Consider the following 13601-nt stretch of genomic DNA (forward strand, 5'->3'; position numbering starts at 1 on the left):
TAGACCTTTCATTTGAGAATAATTTTATGAAAATCGGTCCAGCCATCTCTGAGAATATCGAGTGAGATTGAAAGGTTGCACATACACACACATACACACACACACACACACACACACATACAGAAAATGCTCAGCTCGTTAAACTGAGTCGAGTGATATATGCCATTCGGCCCTTTGGAGTACTTTGATACCTTCGGTTTTGCCAGTAATTGCTATACCTTTCTAGGAGAAAAGTAAAAAGATACCTTCTGCCAATAGCAGACGGTAGACGGCATCAATAACCATAAACGTGTCGTGATTTGAAAACAAACCTAATAGTATAAAAAGATACCTTCTGCCAATAGACGGTAGACGGCGTAGACGGCATCAATAATCATAAAACATGTCGTTAACAGTGTATTCGGCAGCGCATGTAATTTTACGAGGATGCGAAAAATGAACAAGGACAGAAGGCGTGGCTTAGACTTAAAAAAAATAACTTCCACAAAACAGTGTGTGTGGTTAATCAAGGCATACTTGGAACGGGACACAATAGTAAAGGGTGATCGATATTATTCTTAGGGGAGATTACTTTCCCAATAGTTTAATTGGACATATACCATGCCAAAGGCATCGGAGATTGCGGGTTCGAGTCCCGTCTGGATGAAGAATTTTTTTCTAAGTCTAGGTCACAACTTCTGTCCTTATTCATTTTGAATGTTTGTTCAAATGAATTTGATACAAAGCACATCAATGCATACTCAAATGTTTAGTTAACAACTGTCAGAAATCTGGTTAAGTTACACAACAAACTACAATTTTGCTAAAAGTACATGAACATTGGCCTAATCTCACCCCTTTTATGAGTTCCATAAACTACGTGGACTTAGACTGGAAGGGGTTGACAAGAAACTACAAAATATAAAAAATATGACTAGATACATTCAAAGGGTAGGGAGATATCTGGAATATCAAGTAATGAGAACGTTGATTATAGACACCCTCTATACACATAAAGGCGTCTTCAGGTTTAAAGCCTTAAAAGACTTTTTTTCTATTATTATTTGTCATTATCCATTATATATTCCATTGAAGATTACAAAGCCACTGGACACGTACCCCCTTACTTTCTTTGAGTCATCACTTTATGTAGGATAGATGTACCAATTTTTGATACATTCCATAAGTAATAAGTAGTGTTATTTTCCACCTTGAAAATGTTAGCGTACAGTTTTCGGGATTTTAGTCATTATTACTTCAATACTACCTTTGCTAGAACACGTACCCTATGTAAACAATGCAAGTGTTTTGGTGTACACTGAAATAATTGTGGCTTGGCACAATCTCACCCCCGGAAAACTCGAAAAGCGCAAGTGTGTAAGTAGATCTCTTGATCTGGTTGCGCGTGTTTCTCACCCTGTACTTTGGAACATTATTTAAGTAAAGCAGTTTACTAATATTATCTACGTTTTTTACAATTTAACTGATTTTGTTACTTGACATCCCGTAACAACCTTCGCTGCACTGGTGAAACCCGATCACAAAGACAAAACAAAAATGTAACAGGAGCTGTTAGTTACTTATGTGAAATCAGGTTACTTATGTGTTATCAGGAAGCCTCTTAAAGCTATTGAACCTATTAAACAAATATAACAAACTTTCGAAAATAACAGCACAGTTGGGTTTTGTTGATTTGTTGAAAGTATGCATGATCGAGCGAGGTCCAACAAATTTAATGTGTCCTAAAAATCTCGATAAAACATAGATTTAAGACGCGCCGTTTTTATTTCCGCTCCATAGATATAGCATGGATATAGCATTGATATCGAAAATAAGACATATACACAAAGTTAGGAATTCATGTTCACAACATGTTCCGTCTCGGAAGCTGTTACGCTAAATTTGAACAATACATTTCGCAAAAAGATTGAGAGCCATTTTGGCTTCTCCCATTCTCCCGTTCTCATTATATACAACCTATGTACTGCTGCGAACTCGAGAAAAGTACAGTTCGTTCAATAATGTGAGTTTTTTGCCGTTCACTAGTGTCTCTATAGAAGGACAGAATGTATCGAGATTTCGGCGCGTATAGAAGCAACTTCATATAGGTGAAATAAAAATAGTTCAGAGAAATGTGATTTGGTAAATCTTTTCCCAGCAACAGAGTCCAAAGTTTCAAGTGTTATAGAACGGAGTCGTAACGTGACACGGCTTTTAAGAAGACGGAGTTTCCAGCGGATAGTCCGAACTATTCTAGCTCTTGTCTCCACTCCACTGGCGGAGTGTTCTCTGAAGGCAAAGCACCCAGCGGGGACCCTATTCCTCTAGCTTTGTTTTGTTTCCCGACACAAGGTGTGATAGTCCATTTTGCTCGTTCCCCCGGACGGAACATTGGTCCTTCGAGCCGGATCAAGTGCATCAGGCGGATCGAAGTGATTTCCTTTTGGACTGTGCTTGTGATATTCTTTCAAAACAATTTGTGTGTAAACCCGACAAGTAAAGTGATTTGAAATGCCGATTGAACGTACTCCGGCCAAATCGAATCCGGAAGACACTGAAGTGCTCGAAGAAAGTGCAGAAGAAGAAGAAGACTGCCTGGGATTCCCGGAGGGGAAACCAAAACCGGGATCTTCCAGTAAAAGTGAGAAACAGAAAAAGAGTAGAAAAAAAAACAATGGATAAGAAGATTAGTGTGCTGTTTCGGCAGCGTCACGCGGCTGTGCAAAAAGTGAAACGTATTGGGGAACTGGTGCAGTGCGGTTGTTTTGCTCTCGAAACTGAAAGTGTACTCGAAAAGTATCGATGCTGCGTACACAGAGTTCAACGAGTTCCACAACAAGCTGGCTGAAATCTTATCCGAAGCTGATCTGGATGAGCATGACGAAGCATACAATGAGTTCGAAGAAATTTACCATGACGTGGCAGCTAAAGTGGAAGAAAGGATCATGGCTACTACGAAAAAGGAAACAGTATCTGCTAACCCATCTCCCAGCCAAGTGGTTGTCCAGCAGCAGCCGTTGAAAGCGCCGATTCCAACTTTCGACGGTCGATATGAGAACTGGCCGAAGTTCAAAGCGATGTTCCAAGATATCATGGCCAGGTCGAACGATACCAACGCCATCAAGTTGTACCACCTCGACCAGGCTCTCGTTGGTGCAGCAGCTGGCATTCTGGACGCAAAGACCATGAACGAGAACAACTACGATCACGCATGGCAGATCCTCACGGAACGATACGAAAATCCTCGAGTCATCATCAACACCCACATCCGTGGTCTGCTCTCTATGAAGAAAATGACCAAGGAGTCCTACCGTGAGCTACGTCATCTGGTTGATGAATGCACCCGGCATGTCGAAAGTCTACGCTACTTGGAGCAAGATCTTCTTGGTGTGTCGGAGCTAATAGTTATCCACTTGCTAGCCTCATCGTTGGACGCAGTCACGAGAAAGCATTGGGAAGCGACCATCGTACGAGGAGTGCTGCCAAAATATAACGGCATAATTGCCTTTCTCAAAAAGCAGTGTGATATTCTTGAAAACTGTGAAACATCCAATCAATTAGCATCGCCGCGTGAAAGGCAACCGAGTGTGAAAACCGTCGTCCAGCCGAGAAGTAACACGAAGATCCTAGCCGCCTCGAGCAACAGTGGTAATGTTTCCAGCGAAGAGTGTGACATTTGTGGTGAGTCGCATAAAAACTTCCAGTGTGGATTGCTGAAAAATTTAAGTGTCTCCGAACGAGTGGAGAAAGCCCGTTCCTTAGGATTGTGTTTCAACTGCCTAAGGAAGGGTCATCGATTGCGTGATTGTCCGTCAGACAGAAAGTGCATGAAGTGTCGTCAGCGCCACCATACTCAACTGCATGATGATGCAAGAGTGAACCCGAACCAAACCGACAGCAAGAAGAAGGAAGTTCCTGATAAACCGGTCCCTGTATCGACACCGGTTAATTCTGAAGCCCAAGCTGGCCTATCCAGTGGTTCAGCGAGTACCGTCACATCAACCTGCTCCGTTCAAGCTGCTCCGACCAAGAAAAACGTTCTTCTGTTAACAGCTGTGGTTAACGTTTTCGATCGCCAAGGTAAGCCCTATCTTTGTCGAATTCTCCTAGATTGTGGATCTCAAGTGAACCTTATAACGAAGAGCATGGCCGATGCTATCGCAACAAGGATTCTACCAGCGAATGTGAAGGTCTCTGGCGTGAACAATCGTACAACAAGCAGTTCGGAAAAAACGGTCGTCAAAATCCACTCACGCTACAGTGACTACCAAGCAACTGTGGAATGTATTATTACTCCTACAGTGACTGGTCCCATCCCAAACACCGAGATCGATGTGAGCGATTGGCATATTCCTCCCGGATTCCAGCTAGCGGACCCCGAGTTCAATTGTCCCCAAGATATAGATATGCTCATTGGTAACGGTTTGTTCTTCAAGCTTCTCAAGTCCGGTCAGTACCGATTGGCAGAACATCTTCCAGAGTTGCGAGATACGCATCTCGGCTGGGTGTTTACAGGTGAATACGAAGAAGTTGGAAACCACGGTCCAACCTATTCCCACACAGTCACCGTAGAAGATGTGTACGATGCTGTTCAGCGATTTTGGCACATTGAAGAAGTCCCTGACTAAGAAGCCAAATCTACCGAAGCAGAAGAATGTGAGAAACATTTCCTCTCCACCCACAAGCGTACAAAGGAAGGGCGATTTGTGGTGCAGCTTCCTTTGAAAGAAAATGCCAACCAGCTGAGCGATTGCCGATCACTGGCTTTGAAACGTTTCTACTTACTCGAGCAACGTTTCGCTCGAGATCCGTGCCTGCGTGAGCAGTATGTGGATTTCACCAGGGAGTATGAACGTTTGGGTCACTGCAAGCAAATAGATGAACGTAAAGATCCTCCTAACATGTTAAAGTGCCACCTACCACATCACGCTGTCATCCGTCCAGACAGCTCTTCAACGAAGTGTCGAGTTGTTTTCGATGCTTCCTCCAAACCGTCCAAGAGTGGGGTCTCTCTCAACGAAGTGCTCAAGGTAGGTGGTAATGTCCAATCCGATATTTTCGACATTGTCTTGAGATTTCGTAAGCCGAAGTTTGCATTCACGGCTGACATAAGCAAAATGTATCGGCAAATCCTGGTTGACCCGATGCATCTGGCCCTCCAAAGAATTTTCTGGAGGGAAAGCCCAGAAAAATCAATGAAGGTCTACGAATTAACCACCGTGTCATACGGTACGGCGAGTGCACCCTTTCTTGCAACTCGGTGTCTTAAGCAGTTAGCTGAAGATGGCAAGTTAGAATATTCTTTGGGAGCAGCGACAGTGATTGAAGACTTTTCGTGGATGATGTGTTGTCTGGAGATGACACATTGGAAGGCGCAATTAAGCGAGAAGCGCAGGTGAAGAAACTGCTCGCCACGGCGGGATTTTCCATTCACAAATGGTGTTCGAACTCTGAGCAGCTGTTAGAGCACATTCCAGAAGAAGAGCGTGAAGAAATGAAAAACTTAGAAGAACAAGGTGTTAATGAAGTGATTAAGGTTCTTGGTATTTTATGGGATCCTCAATGTGATCACTTTCTATTTTCGATAAAATCTTCCAATATTGATGTTGAGTATGAATCCAACACAAAGCGATCGATTTTATCTGAGATTGCCAAGCTGTACGATCCTCTTGGATTCCTTTCGCCAGTGATTGTTCTAGCTAAGTTGCTTATGCAGCAACTGTGGAAAAGCAAGATGAGTTGGGACGAACCAGTTGAAAAAGCAATAAGTGCGCAGTGGATGCTGATTAAGAAGACTCTTGTTATTACTAACCAAGTCCGCATTCCGAGGCATGTGCTGACTGACAAAGCCGGCTATGAGCTTCATGGTTTCGCCGATGCTTCCATGGCCGCTTACGGCGCTTGCATCTACATTCGAAGTGTGCTTCAAGACGACTCTGCCAAGCTACAACTGGTCTGTAGCAAATCAAAGGTGGCTCCTTTAGAACAATCGACGATTCCCAGATTAGAATTGTGTGCAGCACGTTTGCTATCACACTTGGTGCAGAAGGTGATCCGTGCCCTGAAGATGCGGTTCAAGCGTGTGGTGCTCTGGTCGGACAGTTAAATTGTGCTGGCCTGGATGCACAAATTTCCCGATCAGCTCCAAGTGTTTGTGAGAAACCGTATCATTGAAATCCGAAGTGTAACAAAGGAATATGAATGGATGTATGTGCGCTCTGAATTCAACCCTGCAGATATCGTGTCGCGTGGACAGATGCCAAGTGAGTTGGTTAAGAATAAGCTATGGTGGTACGGGCCAGATTTCTTAAGTTCCGCGCAGTTTGAACAAGTGGTTGTAGAAGAAATTACTGACGAAGAACTTCCTGAACTGAGATCTGTTGCAGCTGTAGTTTTACCTGCAACTGAAGAAGATGAGTTAAGGGTATTTTCCAAGTACAGTTCATTCAGAAAGCTACAACGTGTGATTGCTTTGGTTCTACGTTTTGTCCGTAATTGCAAGAAAAAGGATCCAGCTACCCGTGTAACGAAATCGATTCCAACAGTCCAAGAATTACGATGTGCGATGGAAGTGATAGTTAAGGTGGTTCAACGCCAGGAGTTCGGTGATGAGGTTGCTCGAGTCGAAACGCGCAAACCTTGCCGAAGACTTGGCTCTTTGAGTCCAATCTTAGTGAATGGTGTGCTGAGACTTGGAGGCCGTTTGGAGCATTCCCAACTTCCATATAGTGCCAAACATCAGATTATACTACCTAACAAAAGCCTGATTACGAGAATGTTGATTCGTGCTCTACATGAGGAACACCTGCATATTGGACCGACCGGTCTGCTTCATGTCCTGCGTCGTGACTACTGGGTAATCAACGCCGGGTCGACCGTCAAAGCAATCACGAAGTAGTGTGTTAAATGTTTCCGTGTCAAGCCAACAAATGCAACCCAGTACATGGGGAATATGCCGTCATCCCGTGTGATCCCTGCACCTCCTTTTTCCGTCACTGGTGTGGACTACGCCGGCCCGTTCCTCATCAAACAAGGTATACGGAAGGCAGCTTTAGTGAAAGGTTATGTGGCAGTGTTTGTCTGCATGGTCACAAGAGCCGTGCACCTAGAACTGGTGTCCGACATGACGACCAGTGCATTCATTGCTGCACTTCAAAGGTTCGTGAGTCGTCGTGGCATCATTCATCAATTGCACTCGGATAATGGGACGAACTTCCGAGGTGCAAATCATGAACTGAACCGCCTTCACCAAATGTTCATCCAGGAACAAGAGACCAACGAAATTGGAAAAACCTGCCAAGCCAAAGGGATCGAATGGCATTTCATCCCGCCGGATGCTCCTGAGTTCGGTGGTCTTTGGGAGGCCGCTGTAAAGAGTACGAAAACCCACTTGAAACGCATTGTAGGAAATACGACGTTGAATTTTGAGCAATTGGCTACTGTATTAGCGGAAATAGAAGCGATCCTCAACTCGCGTCCGCTATTCGTCAGTACTACGGATCCCGGCGGTCCAGAAGTCATAACTCCCGCTCATTATTTCATCGGTCGTCCGCTCACTGCCATCCCTGAGCAGGTTGTTTGGATAAATGGCAGCATCTACAAAAGCTAAGAGAAGATTTTTGGAAGGCTTGGAAACGGGACTACCTGAGCAGCTTGCAGCCTAGGAAGAAAAATCAAAGACTTATACCCAACGTCAAACCTGGCATGATCGTCTTGGTGCAGGACAAAAACCTTCCCCCATTGCAGTGGAAGTTAGGGGTGATTACCGAGACCTACCCTGGGGTTGATGGCTTGGTGAGAGCCGTAGACGTCTACAGCGAAAAAACAACGTTTCGTCGACCGATCACAAGGTTGTCAATTTTGCCGATAGATGACAACCAGGCCTACTTCGATTCATGTCCAATTTAGAAATTAGCATTTCAACGCGGCGGTGTATGTTCCGTCTCGGAAGCTGTTACGCTAAATTTGAACAATACATTTCGCAAAAAGATTGAGAGCCATTTTGGCTTCTCCCATTCTCCCGTTCTCATTATATACAACCTATGTACTGCTGCGAACTCGAGAAAAGTACAGTTCGTTCAATAATGTGAGTTTTTTGCCGTTCACTAGTGTCTCTATAGAAGGACAGAATGTATCGAGATTTCGGCGCGTATAGAAGCAACTTCATATAGGTGAAATAAAAATAGTTCAGAAAAATGTGATTTGGTAAATCTTTTCCCAGCAACAGAGTCCAAAGTTTCAAGTTCAACGGAGTCGTAACGTGACACGGCTTTTAAGAAGACGGAGTTACCAGCGGATAGTCCGAACTATTCTAGCTCTTGTCTCCACTCCACTGGCGGAGTGTTCTCTGAAGGCAAAGCCCTATTCCTCTAGCTTTGTTTTGTTTCCCGACACAAGGTGTGATAGTCCATTTTGCTCGTTCCCCCGGACGGAACACAACACATTGGTGGCACGATTAAAATACAAAAATTTGCAGTCGTATTACTATTTTCAATTATCACATCCAAATTTGCACTATGAAATATGTTGAAAATGTGAAGCCAAAAATTTGTATGGAGAGTAAGCATTGGAAATTTCCTGAAAAATAACTTATTATTTTGATAGCTAAGAACAGCATAACTACCAAGCTCTGTTCAAAATGGCGTCGGAACAAGGAGCCTACCAACGCATTGTACAGTTACAACTAAACTGTACAAAAATACTGGCAAAAATTCAACGGTAAACAATTTCAAAAGCGAAAAGCTTCCGGTTTCGACTGTTTATAATTTCCTGCAAACTTTCAAACTTTAACAACAATTCACCAGGGAAGTAGTGGAAGACCGGTTGAAGTAATGGACAAAAAGGGACTTTGTTCTGCTTGTCAAAATCATGTTTGACTGTTTGAAGAAGATGTTGATTTTTTTTTTTCAAAAACACGATGCCGATGGCTGGTATATGTTTTGGCCAGGTAAAGCGTCACCACATTACGGCAAAAAAACAAAAACGTTTCTGAACAACTATATGACCCTATTTGTTTTCGTTATACGCTACCCAACTAATCTACCTCAGTGTCGAAGATTTCTTTGCTGTACAAAATAACTAAAAAATAGCAAGTAACGAATTCCAAACAGTTGTTTGGTAGAATCAAGAGATGCGTTCAAAAAGTCGAAATAATGGCTGTGCAACGCTTTTATTTCGGTATCATGAAAAAGACTCGTCGGGAAACCGACTACGGACCTTTTTCAAATGTTAACCTAGATTCAAATGTTGGTTGACGCCAGTGAAATAAATAAACAAGGCTTAATTATGAGTTTGTGATTACAATTTAGTCATCTGTACAAACAATGCATTTTGTTGTTATTTGTTTTAACGCTCACGCAGATCATTCATTCCACCACTAGTGTGCTCAACTGTCGAGATGTTTATACTGGTATATAAAAGTACTTACGATGGAATAAGAGGTGCGGGTAGAGCTTGTCCACTAGGTCTACCTTGAGGCAACGGAGGTGCACTACCTCCTCCAGGCCTGTTTGGAATAGCTGGTGCAGGTCTTGCACTCGTTGGTGCTGGTGGCGGACCCCGTCCGGCGGAGGCAGGAGCACCAATGGATCCCAGCGATCCCTAAAGAGTGATGTTAGAAATATAAAAAAAAAGCCCTAACTATTATTACCTGTTGCAGAGGTGGGTTTTTTCGTGGACCACCAGGACTAGGAGGTGATAACCGCGGATTATCCAAACCGCTTGATAACCAATCGTTTTTAACTGGTGGTGGTACAGGAGTAGTAAATGTAGCCATTGAAACATCACCTGTAAATAGATAAAAATTGGTAAAATTACACATGTGTAACTACAGTCTTATGGGAAAACTTTCAATTCGTTAGAGAAAACAATAGCAAAAAATGTTATTATTGCACCTCATGAATAGTCTCAAACACATACCTATGATTCGAAGTGCTTCTTTACAAGCGTGATACATTCTCAGCATTTCTTCTCGTTTTTGCGCTTCCTCAGGACTTTCTTCCATCATTGAAGCCTGTGGAATAGAAAAAGAAAATCAAAATTTGTTGCAAATATATAACATAGATGTTGTTGAAATGTTAGAGCAAATTGAAATGTTTTTTTTTAATGTTTTAGCCAAAAAGTGACTGGGAGTGATAAAATAATTTTACGTTTCTCATTTTCTAAATAGGAATAACTAACGGTTGCTGTGAAGAGTATTCAGGCAAAATGACTTATCCACCAGTTACAAGTGGCTCTGGTTTGAAAAAATTAATTTCCTTACGTATAGTATTTGGTTTAGCATACTGAATATTTACCACTTGTGAAGACAATTTTTACACCCAAGAGTATTTTTCGAAAATCAATTTGAAGCATTGTAGCTCAGTAAGCTAAGAATGTATAAAAAATTGTCTAAGAATAAATTGTAGGAAACTAACAACGCTTTGTAAACAATATGCAATGAAATAAAAAAAATTCAATAAATATTTTTCTAAATTCTGGATCATTAGTTCGCCGTATCAAATGAGCTAGCTGATCCCAAGGTAATCGGCACACTTTCTTATTGGATGTCCTATGAGTGCGATTCTGGAGGCCATCGAATGCCAACGTTAAAACCAACGGATTCTCTAGCTAACAACGTCTTTTTATGTGCACACATTTCTGACGAGCGTGGTCTAGAGACTACCAAGACTACCTAACGAGTTAAACCTAACGCTGCAATCCGGCTGGAGTATGTTAGTCACCCGCATGAATTATTACTACAGCATAAACAGGTAAAACTATTGAATTTTGTCACTTGCATGATGATTTTGAGATTTCGGAAAGCTGCTTACTGTTCAATGGAAGCTAATGTAACTAGAGATGCACCGAATATTCGGTTAGCCGAATATTCGGGCCGAATATCAGCAAAAATTGGATTTTGCCGAATATTCGGCTCGCCGAATAGTAGGTTACATTATTCGGCCGAATAGGCCGAATAAGCCTAATAGTGGCCATGAGTTTTATGATTCTCATAATATAATATAAAAGCGCAGTGCATAAAGGTTTATGAACGGGGGTAAACAAGAACTGAGGATGTGACTCTGGTTCAGAAAAAAATATACCTCATTCAGACAGAACACGAACCGCAATCTCCACGCAGTGGTTCATGTTCCTTCTGGATGAAGTATATTTTTTCCGATCCAAAGTCACATCTTCAGTTTTCGTTCATTTTTCGCATTTCAAAGAATTGCATGCTCTGCATGCTATGCAACAGCTTTTTAAATGTGATCGTAACACAAAATTTGAAATTATATTATTGAAACATTATCCTCAAAAACGTTGTCAACTCGAATAAAAACAAAAGTAGGTGCGCCACGAATTAGCGTGCTTCATTTAATAAGCGCGAAATTAATTATTTCTTGTCCGTTAGTTCGAGCAATTTGCAATCATTTACGCGCATGGACAGTTCAAAAGCGAAAGAAACAATTAAACCTTCAATCAATAACCATTTGGTTATTTTGTTATCATACGATCAACGATGTGTTCAGCCAAATAATCGGCCGAATATTTGGCCAAATATTCGGCCGAATATTCGTCTCACCGAATAATAAAAAAAACATTATTCGGTATTCGAAGGCCGAGTAGATTCGGTGCATCTCTATTTAATACAGTCTACCGCAATTGAATTCCGATCTAAACAGATTATTTGTGCAGAGTTTTTAAAAACCACGATAACTGAGTATATTTTGAAAAAAAAAAAACATTTTGGCGGCTAAATATTGAATTTAGCAGACCACCCAAGTCGATACTTGCAAAAGAAGACCCTAGCTTTTTCTTTTTCAATGATATGTTGGTTTGAGTAATTCTATAGAAAAGTTTAAGAACTAGAGCATTTTTGGTGAGCTAAGTTTTGACGTAAAACGAAGGGTCCACAAAAAAGGATTGATTTCCAGTTAACGTGGGGTTCATCAATTTGATAACCAAATGCAGTACCTTTACTTATTCAATATGGGCTTCCAAAAAAACATAGCTGAAATCGTTTTTTATACCATCATGTACCTAAATCGTAAAATAAATTTGACAACTACGTATTTGGAAGGATCGAATACTGCATAATCTGGGAAAAATATTTGCATTACTTTCGAAAATTGGTTTGTTGGTGTACTTTCGCCGAGAATGAGTTAAATATGAACAAACAGTCTTATGATATTACAATTTTCAACATACCTGATCCCCAGTTGCATAAAGATGAGCCAGCAGTTCGCCGTTAATGAAATCCTTGCAGTTGTTTATTATTAACATCATAATAGCCTTCGGTACCATATCTCTTGTTGTTTTTGTTACGATTCTCATATACGAATCAACTAGATTACGGATTGTTTCTACTTGCCTCTCGAGTTGAGGGTCTAATGAACTAGTTTGACCAATTTCACTTGATTCCTGTAAGTGGTATCATGTATTAATATAGAATCATGATTATGTAGTTGTACTAATACTTAGTACGCGAAAAACACAATACGTAGCACATCGATTTGAGTTTCTTGATTTCATGCTTAAGCATATTTTTCTGGGTCTTATTTCTGAAACAACATACACCTGTTTTGAATTCAGCCATTGAGGCAGGGAATGATGTTGTTTTTTTTAATTTTATAAGTTATGTTATATTCAAAACTACTTAATCCCATGGATATATTGGTGGCATTGTCAACTATTAAAATGATCATGATATTTTCTGAGCAATCTCATCGGCTCTCTTTTTTAATGGATTGAAACATATCAATATAGATTAACCAATAGGTTGTGATACGTTTCAAAATTCAATTTATAATCTTTTAGGTAACAAAGCAACATACATGTTTAACATATTTTCGTTAAAAAAAAAGTATTACATAAAGGATATACCAACCTCTGCTCCTTCAGCCTGCTTGAACGAAGTGTAAAAACAAAAATTAAAAAATGCCAGATCTATGTTACAGAATCAATTAATAAGAACGTCCATAACTTTTGATAATATCAAAACTAATATAAACTTTATTGATTGTTGACGAAGTTTTTTTGAATTTATGGTTTTTGATTTACAAAAAGCTTTCCTGACTCCCCGAATAATATGCAACATTCTATTTCCCTTTTAAATTATAGACGTCCTTATTCAAAATAGTAAACTAAACGAAGTTTCATAATTCATATTTTCGTCTCAGTAATAATGATCTTATGGGTAGATATAGTGAGACAAATGAGCTTATTTTTTAACTGATTATGCAAACATTTTGCTAAACTAAATTTGGTCGATAAAACGTCACTGCATTTTTGAAAAGATAAATCCTCTAGATAAGCTCTATATATGCTATAGCTATTTCCTTCCGAGAATAATAAAGGTTTACTAAAAGACATAAATAAATCGCGGGCATGGTTCAAAAATGAGTATATACAACCATTTTTTTGTAAACAGGCAGTTCCACAAAAGACGAGCAGCCGAACAGATTCGAACTTCTTCATTTTGAACTAACAGACTTTTTTTTTGAATAGTGAAAATAATCTACTCACTAAAAATAAAATTAATCAAGAGCTTATCCTTTTTTTTTGTTTTTTTGCTTATCCTTCTTGAGCATTCAGGAATATTAGACTGATTGTAATATTTATATATTTGCTTGAATAACTTATTT

At 40.5% G+C, this 13601-nt stretch overlaps 1 protein-coding gene across 5 annotated transcripts in view; it reads right to left on the reverse strand.

The window, feature by feature from the left end:
* The window catches only part of LOC129732896 (dynamin), a 114837-nt gene that overhangs the window by 37101 nt on the left and 64135 nt on the right, over positions 1–13601 (reverse strand). For 2 of the 5 annotated variants that reach the window (XM_055694287.1, XM_055694290.1), the window contains exons 10-14: positions 12845–12862; positions 12166–12378; positions 9898–9991; positions 9629–9765; positions 9407–9579 (exon numbers count right to left, since the gene is read on the reverse strand). In XM_055694287.1, coding sequence (XP_055550262.1) covers positions 9407–9579; positions 9629–9765; positions 9898–9991; positions 12166–12378; positions 12845–12862 — 635 coding nt within the window. Of the gene's footprint in view, positions 1–9402; positions 9580–9628; positions 9766–9897; positions 9992–12165; positions 12379–12844; positions 12863–13601 lie in introns of those variants that run through there. The other 3 variants (XM_055694288.1, XM_055694289.1, XM_055694291.1) reach the window with 3 other exon arrangements.

Source organism: Wyeomyia smithii, chromosome 3 (assembly GCF_029784165.1).
Source record: "Wyeomyia smithii strain HCP4-BCI-WySm-NY-G18 chromosome 3, ASM2978416v1, whole genome shotgun sequence".
NCBI lineage: Eukaryota > Metazoa > Arthropoda > Insecta > Diptera > Culicidae > Wyeomyia > Wyeomyia smithii.